This window comes from Amborella trichopoda, chromosome 1 (assembly GCF_054954075.1).
Source record: "Amborella trichopoda isolate Santa Cruz 75 chromosome 1, AtrichopodaSantaCruz75HAP2 v2.0, whole genome shotgun sequence".
Classification (NCBI taxonomy): domain Eukaryota; kingdom Viridiplantae; phylum Streptophyta; class Magnoliopsida; order Amborellales; family Amborellaceae; genus Amborella; species Amborella trichopoda.
In genome coordinates, this window is record NC_142336.1 from 44,644,604 (window position 1) to 44,670,369 (window position 25,766).

The 25,766-nt window shown below is 38.6% G+C and overlaps 2 protein-coding genes across 14 annotated transcripts in view; one reads left to right on the plus strand and one right to left on the minus strand.

Moving 5' to 3' along the window:
* The window catches only part of IPT9 (isopentenyltransferase 9), a 47,123-nt gene extending 37,760 nt beyond the window's left edge, over window positions 1-9,363 (plus strand). For all 13 annotated transcript variants that reach the window (XR_016055822.1, XM_088867278.1, XM_088867251.1 and 10 more), the window contains 3 exons: window positions 8,769-8,908; window positions 8,975-9,037; window positions 9,105-9,363. Coding sequence is in view for 12 of the 13 variants with exons in the window: in XM_088867278.1 (XP_088723404.1) it covers window positions 8,769-8,908; window positions 8,975-9,037; window positions 9,105-9,201 (300 nt within the window). In the remaining variant the exon portion in view is untranslated. The remainder of the gene's footprint in view (window positions 1-8,768; window positions 8,909-8,974; window positions 9,038-9,104) is intronic.
* A 4,759-nt stretch (window positions 9,364-14,122) lies between these two features.
* Window positions 14,123-25,121, minus strand: LOC18442196 (malate dehydrogenase, mitochondrial). The gene is made up of 7 exons (XM_006852419.4): window positions 24,716-25,121; window positions 24,366-24,539; window positions 23,906-24,074; window positions 23,687-23,748; window positions 23,381-23,505; window positions 20,223-20,340; window positions 14,123-14,486 (listed from the first exon to the last, which is right to left on the minus strand). Exons 1-7 carry the CDS (start codon window positions 24,959-24,961, stop codon window positions 14,346-14,348), a joined length of 1,035 nt encoding a protein of 344 aa, XP_006852481.1. The 5' UTR covers window positions 24,962-25,121; the 3' UTR covers window positions 14,123-14,345.
* Window positions 25,122-25,766: the final 645 nt, after the last annotated feature.

Here is a 25,766-nt window from a genome sequence, read left to right on the forward strand (position 1 = left end):
CCTCTGTTAAGTTAAATGCTGTCTTGTGTGTACTTAAACAAGTTCCCTTACTTCATGGAGTCGAGGGTTCAAACCCAATTTGCTAAGAACAGGGAATTTTTTGAGACTTTCGTAATGCTGCATATTTAAGAGCAAAATTTGGAGGTGGGACTGATGACATGTTTTCTCTTCATAAGTCAATGTTTGATGCTATGTTATCCATGGAAAAGGGTACAACCAAGTGCTGTAAGGATGTTAATGGATGTAACTAAATGGGGTTTATGATAGTTGCGGGAACCTTGGAGGTAAGGCCACAGTCCCACCTTATGAACTTGATCCCGCGGTTCCTTTAAGGGATCGTACAGGGAGCTGGTTTAGAGAAATTGGGATTTTTTTATTTTTATTTTTTGAAAATTATTAGAGAAATTGGGATCTTGCGGTTATAAAATGGGGTCTTGGGCTACATGCTTGTAGGATCCATCCAAGGAGAGGAGATATACTATTAATTGAACTATTGCTGCTCTCCTCAGTATTATAGGTTTATTTCTTTTTTAGAATATGTTAAATTGTGGTGCAATATTCAAAAAAGAGGATGCAGGTGCCTAGTCGGCCAGGGCTGCTGGCTGCCTACGCAGCAAGGCGGGCCCCTAGTTCACAAGCGACCTTCTTGGAAACATAGGGGTCTAGTCCCCAGGGAAGCTATTAAGAGGGGTATGGTAGCCCCTAAATTATCTCAGAAATTGTAGTTTTTTAGAAATATTAGTAAAACACACAATCTAAGTTGCTGATACACCATATTTCACAAAAACATGCATACAATCCTAAATTTGAACTTCTTGAACTTATTTACAATTAAAAACAAAAAACAAAGAAGGGGCAAAAAACCACTAAAGCAAATATACATAAATATCATATAAACCATAAACCAAAAAATCGACATATACGAACCTTTTTTGATATGCACAAGATCTTGGCTCGAATTGATGCCCCACAAGAGCCAAAAGTCTTCTAGTACAACCAAATCGACCCACAAAATGTGTGGGATTGATTGCTTTTTGATTTCTTGTGAAATCGAAAACTTTGAAAAAAAATTGGATTTTAAAAAAATCACAAAAAAAAAAAATTGCTTTTTGGGGTGTTTCTCTCTCTAACTCAACCAAAACCCTTTCCCCTCTCTTTAGAGGGCGGAAATTAGGTTTTTTACCCTCTACTGAGGGTTTTTTCCGCCAACATCGCACGAGGAAAAAAGGTGACGGCTAGGCACCCGCCAGGAGGAAGCCACCTAGTCGGGGCCTTGGGTGCCTAGTCGGGCGACTAGTCCCCACTGCCTTGGAACCACGTCTTCTTCCCTATGCGTGCAGAGATTCCCTGTGTCCAACGAGTCGGACTGCCTAAGCGGCAAGGCGGGCGCCTTTTTTAACATTGGTGCATATCAAATTGTGGTATACTAGAATTGCGATGTTAAAAAGCTACAGTTTAATATCAGAATAAGCTAATTTATGATATTGTTAAATTATATTATTGTAATAGATTGGAGTACTATAACTGTGGCATTGGTAAAAAGCTAAGGTGTATGGTAACAGATTGAGCGGGCATTGGCTCGATCCTAATTTGATCATCTACTATCGATTGATTCCGTTTAATGTATAGTTGACATTAGATCCCTCCAAGTCAAAACTTCGATCCCAGTGACATGGGATCTCGCTCCCAGGTATCCTAGGATCTAGCACCTTGACTTTATCAATGTATGGATGTCGATCCCAACCCCAGGGACCTTCCACCCCATGGTGGTTCGGCATTCCCCGAACTGATCCCACTCCTGGACCTGTTGTCACCTCCAACAACTATACGGTTTATTGATCAAGGGGCTAGTGGAAGATTTGTTCAAGATTATTCACGTTTGAGGGTATGTAGTTGCCTTTCTCCCTATTTATTCATGTTGATTTTGGGAGCTGCTGTTAAAAGTACCGCCGTAAGAGGATATAAATGAATTAATTAAGTCTACTGGGATATTTGTGGCTATAAACTCACACGAGGCATTTTCTGTAAATTTGCTCATTAGTAATAATATAAAACCTATGAATGATTCCAAGTACAGGATCGCGTCATTCTTCTCACACAACTCTCCGCTCTCTCTCTCTTTCTCTCTCTCTCTCTCTATTTTGTTTCTCTTTCTGTTAGTTGCTGTTTAGTGTAGATTTAAGTCAATTATTTTAACTTGGTACCAGAGCAAGATGTAGATTCAAAGAGATTCAAAGAAGTGAAAGTTGGCTGGTGAAATACTGGCCATGTAACTGTTGGTTTCAACAATATGACCAGGCAAAGGAAGAAAGTTCAGCAAAGAAGAAACCATAAAAAGGCTATTTTTGGAAGTTCATGGTGAGTTTATATACAGTTTTTTGAAGCATTATTTTTTGGGGTTTGTTCTCGGATCTGATTTTTCTGTGGAAGGTATCAATGTTTTAGGCTTTGTCCCCAAAAAAAATTATGGTTTTTCCTGATCCATTGATTATGGATTCAACGATCAACCAGGTTAAGGTTGAATAAGGTTTTTTCATGATACGTTGATTAGGGTTTTTCTTCCTTATTAGATTTTAGTTTTTGGGGATAACTTAATAATTGTTTGATGTGGATCAAATAGCCTTATAGCCATGGTACATCTGAAATTTATGGCCACGATTGTATAATCGATTGGCCAGTGCATTATGTGGTATTTTTGGTGTTTATGAAGAATGGTTAGAGAGAAATTTGTGGGTGTATCCATATGTCTGCAGCACTGTGATTGGTTTTCTTGTGCCTTAAAAAGGAACAATGTCACAACAACCATCAAGTACGGAGTACACTAGACTCCAAATCACTACAGTTAAATTTGATGGGCCAAACTATCTGGAATGGACCAGGTCTGTTAGGTTATTTCATTGAGTCAAGAAAATGCTGGGTTATATTGATGGTCGTATCGTGAAACCAGATGTAAAGGAGTCTTCTTATGTAATTGGAAAGTTGATGAGATGATTATAATGAACTGGGTTTTAAACTCTATGTAACCAAATTTGAGTCGCACATTTATGAATTATAATTCTTCAACGGAGCTATGGGATGCGGTGGCTGAGGCCTATTCACAAAAGAAGAATGTGGCAAAAATCTATCAGTTGGAGCAACAAATCAACAATTTCAAACAAAAAGATTTATTAGTTGGAGACTATTAAGTGGCTTTATGGGGTTTCGGGATGAGCTGAATTATTACCAACCCATAAACAATGCCTAGTGTGCAAAAGAGCATAGAGAATGGATGGAACAACATAAGATATTTGGTCTTTTAGGGGACCTTAATCCTGAATATGAAAATACAGATCCAATATTTTGGGTGGCAAAACTTTACCATACCTCAGAACAGTTTTTTTCCATCTCTAACATGAAGGAAATCTCGGGAAAATTACAGTTGTATCCATTGGTGAACCTGAAAGGTCAGCTCTAACTTCCAACTCATGGTGGTGGCCATAGTGGTGGTCGAGGTGAAGGTCATAGTGGTGGCAGTAGGGGTTTCTCAGCTGGTGAAAAAGATAAAATGTACTTGTTATTAAGAAATCTCGACACATTAAGGAAACATGTTGGGATCTCATTGGATGCTCTAAATGGAATACATCTAGGGCTTATGCTGATGTGACTAATGCGGACACTATGTGCCTCGACAACAAGATGCTACTATTTATCCACATCGTGACTATGTTCCTTCTTTACTTGAAGATGACTTTGTGAGCATTTCCAAGCGAGAGCTTTTAAGCTTAAACAACGTTCCTCGACACATGATCTTGACCCCTTTTCGGATTCCTCCAATTCTCATCTTGCCCAATCAGGCACATGTGCATGCACATCATGTTTTCCATGACTCCTCAAGCTCCTTAGTTTATTGATTCAGGAGTCGATGAACATGTAACTAGTATGTCCTATCTCTTTTCTACTAATTCTACCTGTTCAAACCATCAGTCTGAAAGATCGCGGATGGATCCCTCATACCCATTAATGGGTAAGGGGTTGTTCCAGTAACTATTACCATAGATTTGTTGTCCAGCTGGAAGACATTGGTGTGGATAGAAGGGTTGCACCTTCTAGAGACATTAAAACAGGCTCATATAGGAACTCGATCCACTGCCTTGTGAGGCATTGTTAATAAAGAATTGGTATATCTGTGGCACGCCCCCTTTGGTCATGCTCCTCTATCTATTTTGCATTCTTTGTTTCCTAAAAGTCAATAAAGTCAAGTTCAATTACAATGTGGGGTTTTTCAGTTAGCGAAATATTGTAGGACGTTTCCTATCAGTAATAAAAGGAGTGATTCTCCCTTCTCTGTTGTGCATTCTGATGTGTGGAGGCTTTCCCCAGTTGTTTCCCTTTTTGGTCTTCACATTTATTTATTTATTTTAACTTTTATGGATGACTTAACCAAACTAACCACACTTTATTTAATAAAACATATGATGAAGTTGCAAGAAGTATCTAAAAGACATTATTTTCAATATCTTGGGTTGATTGTCCATGAGAATGGAAAGATTGAGGAAGATTTTGCTCATAGAAGTAGAGCTGGGTGACGAAGTGGGGATGTGCTTTTGGGGTCTTATGCAATTATCGCATACCAATGGAACTAAAGGGGAAGTTTCATAGGGCAGCTGTAAGGCTAACTTCATGGGATAGAATGTTCGGCAGGTAAGAAACAATATTTCTATAGAATGAGTGTAGCTGAGATGGGGATGGATGAGTGGCAAGACATGGATTTGAATTCAGAATGAATATATTTGATTGAACATAGACGTTAGCTCCAATAGGCGATCAAATGAGGGAAAGTAGACTTAGATGGTCTGGTTATGTGCAGCGCCGACCTAGAACAACACCACTTAGGAGGAGTGACTTGGTTCAAGTGGAAGGCTCTAAAAGGGCAAGGGTAAAGCCCCAAAGGACATGGATTAAAGTAGGGAGACGAGATATGGTAATTTATCGTTTGATTGAGGGTATGGCCCTTGATGGAGCAGAATAGTGAAACAGGATTTGTTTACTATCACATAATGGTTAGAACATAATATAGTTGAAGTATTAAATTTCTTCATGCTATGAGTATGTCTCGAAGGACCTCAAAGATTACTTGAGGGAACAGGCTAAGAGAAAAATTGACACTTGTTGGAAGTCACTTGATTTCTCTTGTTTAGAATGAATATCCCAAAAACCTTATGGGTTGACGCGGTTCTTACTGCATCGTTCTTGATAAATCGTATGCCATCATGAGTTCTTCAAGGCAAGTCCCTTATCCAAATACTTCTTCATGATACTCCTCTGTTTCCCGTACTTCCCAAAGTCTTTAATAGTGTGTGTTTCATGTTTCGGGTTCTAAAAGAGAGAAACTGGACTTGAAAGCCATTAAATGTGTCTTCTTAGGTTATCCAGAAAATCTAAGAGGGTTCAAATATTCTGATCGTGTTAATAAGGTCCCCTATGTCTCCATTGATATTACCTTCTTTGAATGTATTCCATATTTTTCTCCTACTAGACAACAATGCTCCCGTAAGGGGGAGCACAATAGACAAGAAGAAAGCAGTCTTGTGCCACTACCTTTATCTACTTCAACTCCAACTCCCTTCATTTCTAAAGTTTCTGAGATGCTTCAAAATGAAGACGGAAATGTTCCAGTTGCAACCAAGGAGGAGTTGAAGACATATGTTTGAAGGGAGAAGTTGGTAAAATGACTATGACTAAAGTGTTAACCTAGAAGCAGGTACTAACCCTTCTTATCCTACCATCTCTTCATAGCAACCACTGTTGGAAAAACTGGGCGATCTAACCGCTAACTGCCTAGTTAGATCGGAACCGGCTACTGGTCGATTCCGGTTTTGGGAATCGACCGGTATTTTAAAACAAAAATTCAAAAAAATGTATATAAATTCTCAAAAATAAGGAATTTGGTTTGTAATGCATTTTTTAACATTCTTTACATTAAAGATTAAAAATTGTTTCGGTTATTAATACTCGCTTTTATATTTTCCCATCTTTTTTAGAAAACTTTTAAAATCGATTCGTTAAAATCCATTTTTTTCATTAATTTTCAACTTCATTTGAATGTGTTTCGTTTTAATCGTTCTTTATATGCTTTTCATATTTTAGTAGATTTTTTTTTGTATCTTTTTTATTTTTTTCAACACTTTTTTGAACGCTCGGGACTTGCTCGGTTAGAGTGGTTGAATCAGCTGGTTTATCAATTAGGCCGGTTAAACCGCTTCTGGGCCCTTAACCATTCCGGTTCAATTTTGCGAACACTGATCACAACCTACACATCCTACTATTTCTTCGCCTCTCAATCCAATCGAAGTGTGACTTACCAATTGCATTATGCAATGTTAGGCGATTAGGTACACATTATCTTATAGGCACCTTCCTCTTTTTTTCTAAACGTTAACTTTTGTATTACTATAAAGAGTTGGAGTACAGTTTTGCGTTAATCCGAGAGTACCCTCTAGACGGGACTCTCGGTAAAAAAATAGGGCAACAAACCCTGTACAACAAATGGGCTTATAAGGTTGCCCCCATGCAATAGGTTTACAGTGAGTTTACAAAAACTGGGCTTATAAGATTGCCCGTATACAATGAGATATTCTTCTAAGTGTATCCTCTATGGTCCAGAGCAAAAAAGGAGATATACCGGGTTTGATTTTCTTCATGGGCCCTAGCCCCGTCCTTCGTCAAGAGATCGGCGAACTCGTTTGATGTCCTCGAGGTATGCATCCATAAGACGGCCATATCCCCGCAGATGTATGCAATCTCATCAAAAATTGAAGCAAGATACCATGGAAGTGTAGATCTCCCGGTTGCCCATGTTATGATGTTACACGCATCACCCTCCACTATTAGGATTTGCCCCCAAGATTGAACGAAACTTTTTAGGCCCCTCAGAAGGGCCATTGATTTGGCATACTGAGATATTCGGAGTAGGTAAAAGGATATTGCATTGGTGATCTCTAAAGACACACTAGCTCCTGCATGGCTGGGGTTCCCCAAAGAACACCCATCGAAGTTAAGTTTAATGGCTCCATCAGGGGGTGGCTTCCAGTTGCTTGATCTTTTCGCCTTCCATGGTCGGTGGAATAGTATATTATCCCATTGACTTAGGAAAGAATTCGCTGAGATACCCTTGAAGAGGTGTTGGTTAGAAGCCCAGAAGGTTACTAAGGATGTAACCTTATGAAAGAGTGTTGGGACCTGGCTAACCTGTCCATGGAAAATTTTGGCATTTCTTTGTGTCCATATCACCCAAATGGTTGCTGCCACTGCAGCCTTCCATAGGGTCTTCCAGCCTTCGGCCACTGAAATGCATAATCCGAAGCTATTAAGTCCTTGACCGTCATTGGTGTTACCCAGTGGACACCGAACAGTTGTAGCAATAGACTCCAGAAATCATGGGCAAGATTACGATGGATGAATAGGTGGAGATTGGATTCCTCCTCACCTTCCTATTATTCTTTCCTATCATCTATTTTTACTAGGAGGATGGAATCCTATGTAACAGAGGCTCTATCACAACCTCGATGGAAGGCTGTGTGGGAGGAAATACAAGCTCTTGAAAGGAACAACTCTTGGGAGCTTACTAAATGCCCTATTGTGGTATTCTATTGATGAGTATAGGGAAATGGGTGTTGGATATGCATCCAGACGTTCAAGTTCTCTATTTTCCCCTGAAGCCATGAGGCCTCGCGATTTTGATCGGAACACCGCAGACAATGTGTCATATGCTTTTTCTGCAGCAAGCTGACAAATGATCGTTAGGGAATTTTGGCAATGCCTTCCGTCAATTCACTCACAAGCTATGAGGGCTCCATCAAGTATTTGCCTTTTGTTAACTAAGGCACCTTGGAGAGGTGATCTTACTCAGTAGAGCACTGATGCAGGAGGCGACAGTCTCTGCAATTGTCTTGTACGAAAATCTTCAATTTCATTTGCACGTTTGAATTTTGGGATGAGGGAAATGACATTGCATTTAATATGTTGTGGATAATGCCCCTCTAATAGAGTTCAGTGAACATAGGGATTATTAGGTATACTTTAGAAAAAAACATAAGCATTATTGGTTAAAATGGTGTCGTGGAAAAGGTGGTATACGGCAATGAGGAAGCCATCTGGTTCTGGTGCCTTTTCTTTTTCCCAGTTCATCTTGTTGAAACTTGGCCAAGTTGAACTGGTACACTCAAGCTCGAGACCTGCCCAGTTCTGTCCCATTTTTCGTGTTTTTAATCACTACTCAGCACGGCACACATTGACTAGTGAAAAAAACCTTTATCTGCACGGATATTTGTTCACTTCATTTTGATTCAATCTATTTGATGGTAGTGGAATTTTCCACGTGGCAACTTTACATAAGTTCAGGGGTTTGGAGCACCAATGAAGCATTATATCCAGATTAAGAGGGCCACATTCAGGATTCTAGTAAAGCTTTTTTGTGAATTGTCGCTTCCATGTAACATCCTGAGTTGGCGAGTAGCAATGGCTACAAAGGACAAAGCCATTTGTAGCATAACATTCAGTAGTGGGTCTCTTTATCTCTAAGTCCTTAAGGATTGTAACAGCTATTTGAAAAATTAGTCATTGTTCGTGTGTAGAATTGTGGAAAATATATGATAACGGTTCATTGTCCATATGTCTGTTTTTTAGTGTTTAATTTTTTCTTACCAGTATTCAAATATACTTGTATGCCATATGGACCATGGTGGTTAAGCATGAATTGCAGTATATAAATAAGTCGCTTTTTGTTGCAGGAAACAGTCCTAGACTTCATCGTCAAATCATATGTTGACCAAACGATAAGTTTGGATGTGCCTAAGCAGCTGAGAATCAATAAAGATCTTTCCACTCAAAGGGAAGTCCTTGACATGAAGTCCTATCAGACTAGAAATAGGTATGTACTCTCTCTCTCTCTCTCTGTCTTACACACAAAATATGATAACAAAGTCCCTATTTGCAGGCATTTTGTCCAGCGCGATGACTGTGCACGCATATTAGAATGGATTAAGAAGACCCAAACACAGTAAGTCACTATCCCATTTGTCTGTTAGCATGGTTAAGTTGCTTTTTCTTGATCCGACTTTTTGCAGAGTTGAGCATGTGGGAGACGACTTGGGGAAGCATTTGGATTACAAAGAAATAGGTAGCTCAAGCAATAGAATATCCATGGAAATCAAGGGTTTGTGATTGATTGAACACTGTGTTAATGATAGTTACTACTAATTCAAAAAGCTACCAAAGGGGCATCAGTTACAATGCAGTTCCTTCATGCCAACGATTATGATATTATGGTTCTTTGGCCTATGCATGTGAAATTGAAGAAAAAGGATGATGCATCATATTGACAAATTTTGGTTACTAAGATTGTGGTTTGCCTTTACCTTGTTTTTGGCTCTCAAAAAGTAAAAGATTTGGCCAGAAGTACCATGTACCTTTGGATGCATCCCAAAACCCTGTATGAATCCCAGTTTACAATATTTCCACGTGTCAGTGATCATTCCGTTCATTTAAACAGTTCTGCTTTTTTTGGGGAGAGGGCTGGCAATGGGCGGTTCAGTCCGGCCCTAAAAAAGTAGGGCCTGAGCCACAAACTATGGCTTGAGGACTGAGTTAGGGCCGGTTAGGCCCGGTCTGGCCCTTTTTTTTTTTTCCTGTTTTTTTTTTTTATTGGTTTTTAGCCCAGCCCAGCCCGGCTTGATCTACATGCGAGGGCCAGGCCGGGCCCAAGGTGGGGCCGGCCCATTACCACCCTCATGGGGAGTGCATTTGGCAAGTTATAATGGCCTGTCTGCCTTGACAAAGAAATGCCCAAATTTTCATGGGCTGCACGATTATCTTGAAATTGCACTTACTGCTTTCTATCCCTTCTTAACATCATCCACAGCAAGCTATCTAGACATCCCAACCAATTTTGCAGTTAAATGGGCCCTATGGGCTTCGGTGACTGCATATGTTTCATGCCTGTTTGAGTAATAGCAATGAGATTCTCCAATATCATGCTAAGAATAGCTAGGATTTCAAGAAGAAGATGTCATTCGTTTGATGAAAAATAAAAAGGAATATCAAAAATTTGAGTGGCTAAAGCTGAAGCAGCTACTTTCGAAGTAACAAAAAAAAAAAAGCAACAACTGAAGTGGGAGAGTTAGAGTTGAAAAGAAGATTCTTGATTTTTTTCTCATTGAAAACCATGCATGAGACTTCATCTCGCACGGCTCCTAAGTGATAAATTAGATGGATAAACAATTTCTTTCTAAGGGAAATTATTGTCAAAAGAAAAAGATTATTTGGTTATCTATTGATGAAAAAAATTTGAAGCGAGACTTATCGAAAAGCGACAAGTTGGCTCTCTCCTTTAGTTCTAGTTCAGATTCATCAAAAGAATCTGAACTTTTTCTTCCCAAATTTCAAACCCTAATCTCTCTGGTTTGCTGTTTAAATCCAATAACTCATTGGCTTTCTCCTTTCGTTCTAGTTCAGATTTATGAAAAGAATCTGAACTTTTTCTTCTCAAATATCAAACCCAAATCACTGTGGTTTGCTGTTTAAATCCAATAACTCGTTGGGTTTCATTTCTAGCAATCTTTGAGTAATTCTACAGTAGGCATTCATCATTATTCCTTTGATTTGCAGATATCTTCTTTTTTTCTTGCTCACTTTTTATTTTGACAAGAAATATTTTTTTAAATAATATATATTTTGATGGATAGACGTTATTTTAGCCAATGTTATTATATGGTATTCAGAAGGTAGATGTGCTTTTTTTTACTTCATTTTGCAAATTTATTTTTATTTTTATCATGGCTATTTCGTAATGACAGTTTTTGTTATAGTTGTTGGTTTCATATTAATTTACAATGTATCCAATTTTTTTCTACCATTTCACTATACAACTTTTCATGGTGTTACATGGTTTTATTGGCACAAACCCCCTCGCAAAGACGATCGCATTTGGTTGGAAAATATTTTTCTTAAAAAATTTGGTTTTATCAATTTTACGCATATTATCTTCAGAGCAATAAGTGTTTATTTTATCAATAATTTGGGAAAACCATTGAAATGCTCTCTGGGCTTTTCTTTTTTAATTCTGTGTGTAGGTTCAGCTTTCTATTACACCGTGTCACAATATCGAGAAGGCCCGAAGAATTGGGCTTGGGTTAAGATGGTAGCAGTTGGATTTTCACAAGGTCCATTCTTATGTAACCTTGTCAAAAAAATATAGAGAAGGCCCACCATGGCGTTAGAGTAGCAAAAAAAAATGTCATGTATACAAGAAGGTGAATGTCGGTATCAACCGCTTTAAACATTGCATGGAGAGGGTGAGAAGTGAGGTTTTGACATGTTCAAATGTGACACAAGCTGTGAGAAACAGATGTCCGCCATTATCAAAGCCAATAAGGATAAAAAGAGCACCAAACAAAAGATGGTTGAGGAGATAGTTCTAAGAAGTCAGTGAGGGATGGGGGGAAGTGAGGATGAGTTTGAGGCCCCATCGAGCTTTATGAGGAGAACAAGTTCGGATAACGTATATTGTCAGCAGAGAGGTATAGATATAGACGAGCAACAGTAGTACACAGGGGGTGTGGTGGGTCCTTACCTCAGGGCACATTGCCAACGATATGAAGGGATGTGCTCCTAGTTTGTTTAGGAGAACATGTTTTATGTTAAGTGGTGGGAGCGAGGATCATAGGGTAGACTCCCTCAGCCCCACGCAACCTACTACCTTTCACCGCTTTTCCCCGGTCGAACTGGCCCTTACCTTTCTTAGCCTTCGCATGAGCAGATGAACATCATAATAAGCTTTGCCTGAACAATAAGGAAGGATATGTTTATGGACATAACGGAGCGGTTTTACAATGCTAAACTCCCCTTCAACATAATTAACGACGACTATTATGTGCTGATGATCTCTTCTACTCCAAAATGCATGACTTAAAAAGTCAAATCCCATACTGCAAATAAACTCAGTGGCCCTACTTAGAAGAGAGACCTGAGGTAATCCAGCTCATTGATTAATTTAAGCCAATATCATAGAGAACAGAGATCACAATCATGTCTAAAGGCTAGGTACATGTGGGAGAGGATTTTTCTCAAATTGTTGGTATATCAGCAGTGTAGATGCCACCAGACTAGTGAAAGATGACAAGCTATTAGCCAGTTTGTTGGATAGTCAAGTGTGGCAACTAGGTGAGTATATAGTTCAAGTTTAGAATCGATAATGCAGGGAACTACACCACTTTCAGGAAAGACCTAATGAAGCTGAAACATTTATCACACGTTTGTTTCGTATGAAAATATTTTCAGGTGAAAAAATTCTTTCATGTGGTTAAGTATGAGAATATCTTCGTATCAATAGGTCCCCGCATCTTTTTCACACCAATTGGTACCTAATTGGTGTGCTAGCTTCGATGAAACAATACATTAACAAGCGGGAGATGATTAGAATTGGTATCATGCACTCTGCAACCTTAGTCTTGTCCATGGAATCTATTTTGGGCTCACAATTAGAGCTCAAGAAAATAGTTGCCTTTGACAAATGGATCGATGCCCCTATCTCAAGGATCCAAACTGCAAAGGAAGTTAAAGGCACAATTAGTACCAAGTGATTCTAGGGTAGGTGCAAGTAACAGCTCCTTTAATGATGATGTTGAGATGCTAGATGATGATAAACCATAGGATGGAGCTCCCCTCGAAGTAATTGATTGAGCAAAGCGCGAGCCACCAAAACCCCATGTTCATTTTCTAGTACAATGGTAGGGATAGCCAATGGCTGATGAAATTACCTTATTGGGCAGCCAATTCACTTACCAGGTAAAAGATATATAGATATTTAGAGTTTTAAAGTTAGAATTGATCGTTATGGTGTTTGAAATGAACTGTGAGATATTAATCTTTGTGTTGCTTAGGTTTCTTTTTCAACCTAGGATCCTACTGACTAGGGCAATCACATAACCTCAAGGTCATGAGGGGACAAAAGTACGTAAGGCCATTGGACAGAAGTGGAAGTAAAAAAAACTGAAGCTCTAAATGATGTGAAACAATTTTTTGTGAAGAACTTTCCTAAGTGCATTTGTAAGTAATGTAAACTACAGTTCTAAAGTCTAAACCACTAAACCTTGTTTTTTTTTCATTAAATTTTAATTTATATAAATACGTGAGGGAAAATGGCAACTAACTTTGATATGAAATCTCCCAATCAAATAGATCTAGATGAGCTCTCAGATCCTTTCTTATGAATTATTTCTTATTATTTTAGCCTCAGTATCATTTGGACCTTTTTAAGGGGTAGGAAATACAGGGGATTGGCACCATCATAATAGCAAACAAGGTGCTCAATTTCCCTATGGGGTGCGAGCAAAATTGGATTACATTCCTGCAAGCGCACACCCCTAGGAAGAACAAGTTAACTGCCATTAGAGTTCCGAAGCTTGTCTACTCCCACAAATTGAACCTCCAAAGTGAAAGGTGTGGTCTACTCCCAAATGATAGGAAGATATTATAAGAGATGGGAAGAGGAAGAACGTGAAAACTTGAGCAGAAAGGTGAACAAATGGAGGAAAGACCACCATTTAAGCTGAAAGAGGTGAAAAAATAAGGAGAGACCAAAATGTGAGAAACTGATAGGAGATTTTTATGGGACTATATAGTAAGATATGCATGCAAGATAACATGTACCACTCATATAGACGATGGCAGATCCATCATGGGCAACACAGGAGGCACCCAAGTTTTCCAAATAAACAGACTCATTGCTCAATCAAAACTTCTATACTCAAAATCATGGTGTTCAATATCCATTGCTTAGGATGACTTGAGGATTCCTTTTGCTCATAACACTCTTAAGATTGTACTGTTTTGACTTATTTATTTACACAAATATTTCACTGCTTCAGTTTTCATATCTAATCGCTCCCATTAAAACTCAATCTAAAGTACCCATTTCACAAAGGACCCGGGTCGACACCCAATTCCTGATTTTGAAACAGTGCCCCAAACGCCTAAGCGTGAAAAGTAATTTTCACAAGAATGGAGCTAAATAGCTTATTAAAGAAAAGTGCAACCAAAACACTTGGCAACTGCAGGGCCAAGGAAAAGATGACGCCAACAGAACTTTGTATTCAAAAGATTGATGATTATTATTGAGAATTCTCCTACAAAACAGTCAAAACCTTATTTTAAAGGGAATCTCCTGCCAAACCACAGGCAATATCCGTAACCAACAGAACCGAAGCTCTTAAAACTAATGGTTGCGCAAAGTCATGGTAGTGTCGCATATTATGGCTGTGATGCAAAATTGTGATTTTAAGTTTAAATATTTCCTCAAACCAGAACACTCAATTTTCCCTGGCGAACTTGACACCCTTCTCAATGGAAGACTTGAGTTCACCTTTAAGACTTTCTAGTCCTTGTTGCTCATAATCAGACAGGGAACCCAACCCAAGTACCTCCTCGACACCATTTTTCCCGAGCTTTACCTGCACCAACAACAAAATAAGGTGTATATGACTAAGCCTTTCATAGGTCATACAATATGTTTCACTTTTATGCTTATATCTGAATAAGTATGTAAGTTTCTAAACCTCGACAGTTCATCCTAACCCAGTTGGGGCAAATGCCGAAGACATGGATCATTGAAACATGAGTGGTATCCAAGCCAGACAACTTGAGACTGCAAAGTCACTAGAGAGACATGTGGGAGATGAAGATTCACCAGACTGGATCAGCTAAATGACTTGGGAAAGTATGTAACCTATTTCCTTGTAGCAACATATGAAACACAGAGATTCAATGTGGCTGATGTCATGAGGGTTAAGAAAATTTAGGCCAACAGGGGAAGTAGAGACAAGAATGGGGAGGATAATATAACTAAGTCACAAGAGCACATTGATATAGAAGTCGTGGAGGCATAAACCCAGGTTCTCTTTCTACCTACTAGGGACCTAGAAAAAACTATATTGACAAACAACCTAAGTACTTTTGCAATATGAGAATAAATACAAATGAAAAAAATCTAAAACCAGAAAATTAAGATATGTCAAAATATTCAAAAAAAAACTTCAGGTTAACTAATTAAGGCATTATATTTTATTGCAAGAAATACAGCAATTAGCACTAGTAACAACACAAATCAAATGAAAAATATTCATACATTGAGAAGTAACTCAATTTTTTTAACTGTTTTGTCTATTAATGCAAAATATTTTTTTGGGTCAGATACGACTATCATTTGCCAAAGGCAAGCTCAAAAAAGATGCCCAAAGCATGGGTATGCGGCTCCCAGACTTATGTTTATATTAATCCTCTTTTGATATTTTGTTAGACCAAAACAATGTGGATACTTGAATACGATTCGTGAATCTATGCCCTGTTTCTTTACAGTTGCCATGCTATTTGCAGAAGATACACAAAATGGGTGACCAAGACGGTGCAGCTTGCATCCAAAATATTGCCAGCAGCAAACAAACTGCATGCCATGGAAAGTTTGCAAGCACCCCCAATACACAACCACAACGATAAATCAGAATACAATTGACATGAGAGACATCTGTTTGACAAGACAATTATACGGCTTATTCTGTATTGAAATTGAGCATACTAGAAGTAATCTGGAATCTGGATCCTCAACTGGATCGAGATCATATTGAGAACAACCTAAAAAGTAGGTCTTGTAGGGGCCTGGTAGTTCCGTCCCCAGGGCACTTGACAGAACCAACAAGATCTCTAACAAATTTTCCATTGACAGAGAGCCCCAACAGCACACTCCACCACCCATGAGTAAGCCGACCTCAAAGATCAAATGAGTTATTAATTCTGTTTTAGTTTGTCACTTGAAGGTGAAATTGATTTTCAATGGAATAATTATAGTTTCAAGCTTAGATTCAAAAATATTTTTCCAACTTTCAATATTTTTATATCATTTTTTTCTTAGTTTGCATTCTTTTTAGCTATTTTTTTCTATATTCTTCAAAAGAAGCCAAGAGGATTACTGAACCAGATAAGGTGCCATCATGATCGATGGCACTGAGTCAAACATTAAAGTAGAAGACCAACACTACCATTCCTGAAAAATATTCTGGTGTTTCGATGTCATTCATAGCACGTCAACAATTTTATGTGAATATGCATGTAACCAAGCAAGTTAAAGAAAAAAATAAATTTAATACATTCTCTGACAACCTTCTGCTCAACATGTCGCAAAGATACACTACATATTTAATGAGTAATGATCCTATAGGACCCTGCCACATCCCAATAGCATAGGACCCCAATGGATCACCACTAGATCAGATTCCCAATGTCAAGATTGGGATGACAGCAGACCGGCAACCAGTATTTTAAAAAGCGGAGTGCCCAGCGCCTGGGCGGCTGCCAGGTGGTCCAAAAGGCCTACGCGATGAGCCCAGGCCCAAGCGGCCAAATTACGTGGATATCCCTGAGCGCTCGCCTAGGCGCCCACCCGGGCGGCAGCCCAGGGCCAACGCCCCGTCTAAGGGTGGAAATGCAACTCCTTGAGGGTATTTTTGGGTCTTTTTTTAATACTAAAGGGGTGGATTTTAGGTTCATTTGAAACCTAAAACCCATTAAAGGCTATTTTAGAGAGAGAAAACCAAAAAAAAAACATCTACTGGGCCGCCCAGGTTCTGGGGGCCCACCTAGGCGCTGAGCAGCCTGGACCCCCCCCCCCCCCCCGGGCGACCGCCTAGCACTTTTTGAAACACTACCGGCAATTTTTATGGGAAAAAAGAAATGTCAACTAACACCCCTATGTACTGCCCATTCCCCTCTCTCTCTCTCTCTCTCTCTCTCTCTCTCTCTCTCTCTCTCTCTAACATCCAAACTAGAGAAACCCATGGACCATCTTTCCTGCTCTTTTATAGGTGGGTAATGGCTTTAGATCAAGGCTGCACGGATGAGAGTTACCCATTAAGCTATGGAGAAAACCAGTGTCATCAAAGGTTCTAGGAACTTTTCCAGAGAGATTGTTGTAAGAGACAATGAAGAACCTCAATGGAAGATTACCCAGGTCCTCCGGTATAGAACCAGTAAATGAATTTAGTGAGAGGTTGAGATAGTTCAGCAATGGAAGATAACCTAATTTCTAGAGGAATCAAACCACGAAAGCTGTTATTGGACAAATCGAGTATCACCATTGACACCCAAGATCCCACACTGGCTGGGATCTCACCTGAGAACTGATCTCCAGTGAGATTCAGCCTCTGTAGATTTGTTGCCTTCGATTATTAGGGTTTCAAGCTTATTCCAACGACAAAGATAAGGAGGGAGGTTCCCCTTCAAGTAAGTTTCTAGCAACATCAGGTGTTACCAGGTCGGAATTCCGGCCAAGAGTGGCTGGAAGCTGGCTTCAAGTTTCCAAGACTTGCAGGCAAAAACCCTAATAGTTGGTTATCATAGAGCTCGATGTATGTAACTCTTTTGAGGCCACCTATACTCATAATCGAACCAGTGAGCATGTTACCTGACAAATCCAAGTTCAAGCAAGAGAGGCAAAGAGGGGTGGAGGTTGTTCCAAGTTCGAGATAGAGAGAGAGGGGTGGAGGTGAGCAAGAGAGAGAGAGAGAGAGAGAGAGAGAGAGAGAGAGAGAGAGAAGGAATGGGGGGGACAGAGGAGTAGAGGGGTGGAGGCTGTTACTTGACAACCCAAGTTCGAGAGAGAGAGGGGTGGAGGCTGTTACTTGACAATCCAAGTTCGAGAGAGAGAGGGGGGTGAAGGCGAGAGAGAGAGAGAGAAGGAATGGGGGAGAGAGAGAGGGGTAGAGGGGTGGAGGCTGTTACCTGACAAATCCAAGTTCAAGAGAGAGAGAGAGAGAGGGGTAGTGGGGTGGAGCCGAGAGAGGGGAATGGGGCGAGAGAGAGAAAGAGGATCACAGTTGGGAAGTACATAGGGGTGTCAGTTGGTAATTTTTTTTATATAAGTTGGCCGGTCAACCATCATCCCAATCTTGAGATTGGGAATCAGATATAACAGTGATCCATAGGGGTCCTATGCCATTGGGATGTGGGATGTGGCAAGGTCCTATAGGATCATTACTCATGTTTAATACATGCCACAAAATATTATACGAACTTACTAACTACAAAAACTCGTAGCAACAATGAATATATTAGAAGTATATCAATAAATTAGACATGAACAAGCATATATTTCTCAACAAATACACGCTGTAAGGAAAAACTGCTGGCTAAAGGGCAACAAACATATATTTCTCAACAAATACAACGCTGTAAGGAAAAACTGCTGGCTAAAGGGCATTACTATGGTAATATTACAGGGTGTATCCACTGTCAAACATAAACCACAGCAATGATTTTACAATTGAGAGGGACCCTGTACAATCAGTCCATATGGAGGGGGGCTACCTCTCTGGTACAATCCCCACCACCCAAAATGTGTTGGACATTGAATGCCCCTCGTGGGGCTTAGATGCTTTGTCAATTGGAGGTATTGTATCTTGTCCTATTCTACATTATTAGTTATTCTAATATCATGATGAGATATGCATTCACATGCATGATGTATGTCAGAAGAGTAAAATATTTCTATTTGTACACTTTCTTAACGTAATATTTTCTATTTTACACTCCAGACTACAGTTCCATATTGTTCAATTAACCTGTTCGGGTAGACATGCATGTCTGCTTAAAATACAGGCAACTAGATGCCCAAATACAAATATGCACGAGGAGCAAGGACACAACTTGGCATGTTACATCATCCAAAAGCATCCTAACTAAAAAGTTAGAAAGAATATATGTTGCACAGCATAGCATACAAAGTCTGGCTGCATAGCATAGCATCATGTCCATATTATATTGTAGGCATATTATTCATCTCACGTGCATTTTGATGTTTGTTTCAATATATTCATATCGGAAAATTAGATGTTGTCATACATAAAATTCAAAGCATGCAGAAATCTAAACAATTTATCCTAATTTGGCTGCAAGATGCATTTTGGTCAATGGGTGTTTTCGAGTTCCAATTAAATGTGGCATTTTGCAAGTAATGAAAACTGTTAATTTTGAGTTTTCAGTACCAGTTTTCATCTTGCTCACAAAACATCATTGTTTTTTGTATGTGCCCATACCTAAATGGGGTTCCAAAGGGGGAACCACAGAAGCCCCACTCGACCACAAACTCACCCGTCACCTAAAATGCCACCCCGGCAGTACCAATCACATTTTGGGGAGGCATTCAGAGAAGCTATTGAAAAAATGCTCAATGAATACAAAATATCAAATAATAGCATATCAACATCTTTCCCAACCTAACCTATTTAATGGTAAAGAAGAAAGTGGGAAGTTGGCATAATTTCCATCCCACTTCGCTCTATCCACACACTTAACTTCAAGATGGCATCCAGCGAAATAGGAACCTAACATTATCTCATTTGTGAAAAGAAACAACCAATGTGGCACAGACCCCATACAGCGCCTGTTAAAAGGTACAAATTAGTTCAAGTGGATGGCTCAAAAAAGGGCAAGGGGGTAAACCCAAAAGGACATGGTTGGAAGTAGTGCGAAAAGATATGTGGATTAATGGCCTCGCCAAGGGTACGGCCCTTAATAGAGCAGAATGGAGGACCAAAATTCATGTAGTCGACCCCAATTAGTTGGAAAAGAGCTTTGACGATAATGATGATGAAAAGAAATACCATTGTTTTAAAATGCGGCCACATCACTGCATAATGCGCTATGCGCCCCGAGGCACATCGTATAGGGGCGCATATGCGCTTTGGTGGGATGCGCCCACATACACAGTGCATCCCACCGCATATGTGGGCTCACGAGCATAGGCAGTTTGGGCGGAAATGTTTTTTGCACAAAATCTTCGGATTGTTTTCGTTGTTGGTTGGGTTGACGATTGGTATTAGGCTTTGAGCATATGATGTCTTCTTATGTCTTCTATTAAGATACTTTCAAGTTTCTAGTTTCTACTTTCTAAAATCTTCCATCAGTGGATTCAAATTTCAAAGTCTCCGAACAGCTGATAATATTGGAGTTAAAGAATAAATTAAATATCTACTATCACGTAAATCATCTCCATATTTTTTTCCATGCATTAAACTATTTTTTGACATTTTTTTTATTTTTATATTCATTGACCGCATCAGGGTGATACACCGACATCGGGGCTGCATTCCGCATTTTAAAACGCTGGAAACAACACATCAAAAAAATATATATATTACCTTAGAGGCAAAGAAAGGCAACTCAGTGATACTAGACTGCACATAGGAACATTCAACAATGTCGGGGACACCATTAAGTCCTTTCAGGCAAGCATCAGCGAAGACAGCTCCGGCATAACTGCATGAAAATAGAAACAGTCAATTAAGGACAATCATAGAGAAAAACTTGTATATCTAAAAGCACATTGCATGGTCATACATGAGAAGAGATCCTAAGACACATAACAAGGAGGTCAAGATAAAGGGATCAGAGTTTCCCTGACAACCGCAGAATCATTCATTAAGTAGCTTATTTTCATGCTATTGTTACTTCACGAGAAACTCAGAAATTATACGATAGGGAAATAATATAGAATGAATTAGCAATTTGAAATCACAAATATCCATGAGAATCGAGAATCCAGACACCAAAAAATGCCCAACATATTATAAAGGACACGGTTAGCATGCAGCCAGCCCGCATATTGTAGAAACGCAAGCTTGGCAATAAATATATTTTGTATTTGATCCTAATTTTTAGAGTATATATAATCTTTAACATGGATATCATGAATATGAAAAAAGAATAAAAAATTGAAAACTACAAATAATAATCATATTAAGAAAACATGTGGACCGTTAGTTACAATTGTTTTTAGATGGACCACCTATTTGCATCCATCTTTAAAATGGATGCTTTATACCTCTGGACCGCATATTGTAGAAATGCAGTCCAGCCTGCATGAAACAATTGTTCTATAATAAAAGCATATCCTATGTACAAAAAGATGCAAGAGAAGAAGCTAAAATGTGACAGGTAAGGAGAGTAGGTACTGTAGAGTTAGATTGTCCACTTCTCAATCAAGAAGTTTATGTGAAAAGATTTAGCATAAACGACATAAATTCACAAAAACCTTTGCACAGGAGATGACTTAAGGTTACAATTTATGAAAACAAATGTAGGACTAGATACACTAAAAACTTATTAATGCAATTTTCAAAAAAAAAATGACCACTGACATTTTGAAGATATTTACAAGATTGTGAGGTGATAAAACTATGCCGATGTCATATGCATCAATAGTATGCACAGTTGCGCACATGCACAGATGAACCCCACCAATCAGCCCTACTCTTCAAACTTTGCACTGTATGAAGAGGTCATTGTTCTCTCACATGATCTCATAATCAGAAAGCTGCCCGAGTTATTAAATTCATGCTTATATTATATTAAAAGATAGTTTATCTCCAGTAAACTCTTTTGATAAATCAATCGTGCACTGATAATGAGATAATATCATGATCGTCATCTCCACTCAACTTTAGTCATCTCGCCCAAACTTTAAACATAACAAATATGATAATATCATGTCTCGATACCCATCACCTCAAAAAATCTATGTATTACATCTGACAGCATATATGTCACAGCACATGCTTATATATATGCGGAAATAATTTACTTGAACGGGTTATGGACATAATGAAAAGGCAAACATGATGGCTTTCTAGTTAAAGCACAACAAATTAGAATTCCAAATCTCAAATTTCAAGATTGAACCAAAACCCCGATGAAGTCAAGCTTGAAAGTAACTTATCAAACAAACAGAAAGCCAGAAAAAATAGGTGTGGTTAGAGCAAGCCATGCTCTTCCTGGAAAAATAGTACTTCGGGCCAATTTTGCAAAGACAATTCCTGTTTTGAGTATTATTGCTTTCAACATAGTGAATGAAGGTGTATGATATAAATATTATTTTGTGTATGATATTAATTTCATTTTTTGTCTTCTTTTGCATTCATAAGTTTCAGAAAAAGAATGCACAATAAAAAACAAAAGGGAAACTCATGGAAAATTCCCATTTTATTTTTGGAATTAAAAATAGTTTCATTTATTTCGTATTTTATGCTCAAATCCCACATTTTGATTGTGGATAGTGTATTTCAATTTTAATTTTTCTCTACATTGGATTAAGCTCACCATCACACACCCCCAAAAAATACAAAAATAATAATTTTAAAGAAATAAATAACCAAAACACACCAAAATCTTTTACAGGAATTTAGATCATTTTTATTATTGAGTTATTTTTTATAATTTTATAGCTGCATGATGGCGAGAAGTTTGCATGCCCCAAATTTGAGATTAATCTGATGTGTGGCAAAATTTTAAATTAAAACACAGCACACGTTCTCAAAATGCAGATTTTTGAGGTAAAATGTGAAATATGTGGGACTATTTTTAAATTCCAAAAATAAAATGAAATTATTTTCTGAAAATTACTCTGTGATAAATTGCCTACATATAACGATATGTAATTGATCAAAACACACCCAATATGACACAACAAAAAATCTATTGACTACTCGCCTTTTGCAACTAACAACCAAATTTTCCCATTTTTCTTCAACAAACTACATCTAATAAAAAAATAAACAAAAGAAGCCCAAAGTTCCTACCCTTTCTTTTTGATCATTAACAGTCAAACTGGGAAATTGAAGTATGCAAAAGAGTCCGAATAGGTGAATCATACAGACAATCTAGACATATGGAGAGAAAATAGCTCACTTGAAATACCCTTCCAAATTAAGAGGAGTTATATAATTAACAAAAAGTAGGAAGCAAAATGGAAAAGTATTAATAAAACCGAGATCAAATGATTTAGGTAGATACCAAGGCAAAAAAAAAGAAAATTATTGAGAAAAATCAGAACCCTAAATTTGAAGAAAATGAAGACCCTTCCAATTCAAAACAGAACACAGATCATATTCTGCAGACATTCCTCAGCTTAAAAAAAAATTAAAAAGCATGTGAACTAAAATACACATATTAGTTCTGCAGGCATTCCTTAGCTTAAATTACCACTAAAAAAATTGTAGGAAGCATGTGAACTAAAGAGCCAACTAATATGTGAAAAAAAACTTGTTGTTTCTCATATATTGAAGTCATAAATTTGGAATTCCAACAAATACAAAGTAAAGAATCATCAATGCATCTAAAAAGTAACTAGTCATCTGGCAGTTCATGAGCCATCTTTATCTTGCTATTTCTTTGTGGAAAGCCAAAAATAAAAAGCACAAGAAACCAAACATCGCTCACAAGAACACAGATCATCTGCTAAAGCAAGGGATTTCACAATAACTGACATCAAAATCTGAGAAGAACAGATCTCCAAACTTACGCCATAGATAATGTCGCAGATCCTTTGCCTGCTTTTGCCTCCACGACCTCCGTTCCTCCATCCTGTGTTCTCTTTGTAAGAGCTTGGATTTCTTCATCTGACAAGGCATTGGACTTGGGGTTTGCCTGAAAGGAAGAACAAGATTGATCATAAATCAGAGATGTACACGTCCCTGGTTTTCAGAACTGATTGGAGGTAAAGGTCGCTGTTCTAAAAACAAGAAAATAAAAAATATAGCTTCAAAAAATACATAATTTTTGCCCATGCATGCCTCTTAAATCTACAGAGCAAGGAATGAATGATTACTTGTGAGAAAAGTGGAAGAATGGTGATACCCGCATGGCCACCAACAACAGGAACATTGACCTCTGAAAAAATCAAAAGCAAATTCTTAAGAAAAAGAGAATAAGGAAACATTGAGATAGACCAAATTGTATCTAGAATAAAAATTTCAGTTTTGAAAAAAGCCCAAAAGAATTGACCCAAAGAAAATGCATAGCCATTCCATTTGTAAACTGCACTTACGCTCTACAGGGACCTTAGCCTTCCCTGCATAGAAAGTCTTTGCCCGCACAACATCAAGTGTAGTCACACCAAACAGCTTCTTCTCATCATATGTGCCCGCCTTCTTAAAAACCTCAGCTGCAATAGGGACAGTAGAATTGACTGGGTTGCTTATCATGTTAATAAGTGCCTGGAAAAAAGATAGAAAGCAAATATCGTCTTCAAATCAAAGTATGGTGTTTATACAGTCTATATCAGCACTAAAGTCCACATCAACACCTACAGAAGAAATCAATCAGACTAAAAACATAAGACAGCCCAGATACTATTCTCTGCTCAAAAGATCTGAGCTGAAACTCCAAAACAATCAGAACTCCCTCGAAATGAGACATAAAACAAGACCACAGTCAGCATTCGGAGCGTCGGTTAAGATCTCTAAATTAGAATGCGAAAACAAAATTATAAAACCAAATAAACTCACATGAGGGCAGTACTTAGCAATAGCAGTGCAAAGAGACTTCACAATCCCTGCATTAATGTTAAAGAGGTCATCTCGGGTCATTCCAGGCTTGCGAGGAACACCAGCCGGAATGATAACAAGATCACAGCCCTCCAGTGCTTGCCCTAGCTGATCCTCACCCGTAAACCCAGCAACCTACAACAGAAAAAGCCCCAAAAATCATTCACCTCAAAACCAAACTAAAAATGGGGGATAAGAGGTCATTTTAGAGAAGATACAACTATAAAAATACACAAACCAAAAAAGATAAATATACAATGAAAAACCAAAGTTTTTAAAGAAGAAAATGATGGTGACGAGAGAGAGTGAACCTGAGATCTGGTGTTGATATGGCTGACATCGGCAGCGACACCAGGAGTACCGGCTATATCATAGAGAGAGAGAGAGGAGACAAGGGGATTGAGCTTCATGAGAAGAGCAAGAGGCTGCCCTATCCCACCCGCTGCACCCAGAACAGCAACCTTCCGCTCGGGTTTGGTTTCGCTTGAGAAAGATCTACGCATGGAAGAGCCCCTCCTTAGGGCTTTCTCCATGGATCTGATAATGGAAGCCCTCATCTTTAGCTGCAGTGGGAGAAAAACCCTAGTTTTTTCTTGTGTTGCAGGAGGAGGGAGATCAGAAGGGGTTCTTTTCAGAGTGAGGTAAATGGTGGGATTTAAATACACGGGACGGATGCTTCGATGGCCTTTAATGCACTGGAAGTATCTAACGAACTTTGTTCTTTTTACCCGGGTGGGGGACCGTCGGAGGACTTGTTTCCCTGGTTTTAGGGCACCAGAAATCCACTTTCTAAACGGAACTCGGGAACCATGAGCACATGTGCTGTGAGTCACGAAAAAACGTCCCTAATACGCCTGGATAACCTGGGAAAGGCTTTCCCATGTTTGTTTAGGGTAAGATTAAAATTTGTTCTTTTATTTATTTATTTATATATATATATATATATAATTTTGGCACGAAAGTAATGCATTTCTTATAAAATACACTGTTAAGATTAAAATTTGTTCTTTTATTTATTTATATATATATAACTATTATAGACATTAATGGAGTGGTCAATTACCAAATGGCATTTGCTTGAAAATTATGAGCACCTCCCCCTACACCCCCCACAATTTTTTTTCCTTAGTTATTGTCCTGTCCGACAATAGAAACGAAGAGACCGGAGGCCTTTTCTAAATGAGCTGTTTGGAGTTTGAATTTCTAGATAACTCCCTCCCCTAATGGCTTCTTGTTGTATTTGTTGTTGTTTCGTGAAAATGAGTGTTGCCATAGTTGTAGTAGGGACGAGAGACAAAGAAGTTTGTCGGATCTTTATGCCTCGTTCTAAAAACCCCACCTCTCTATAATACTCCCCCATCT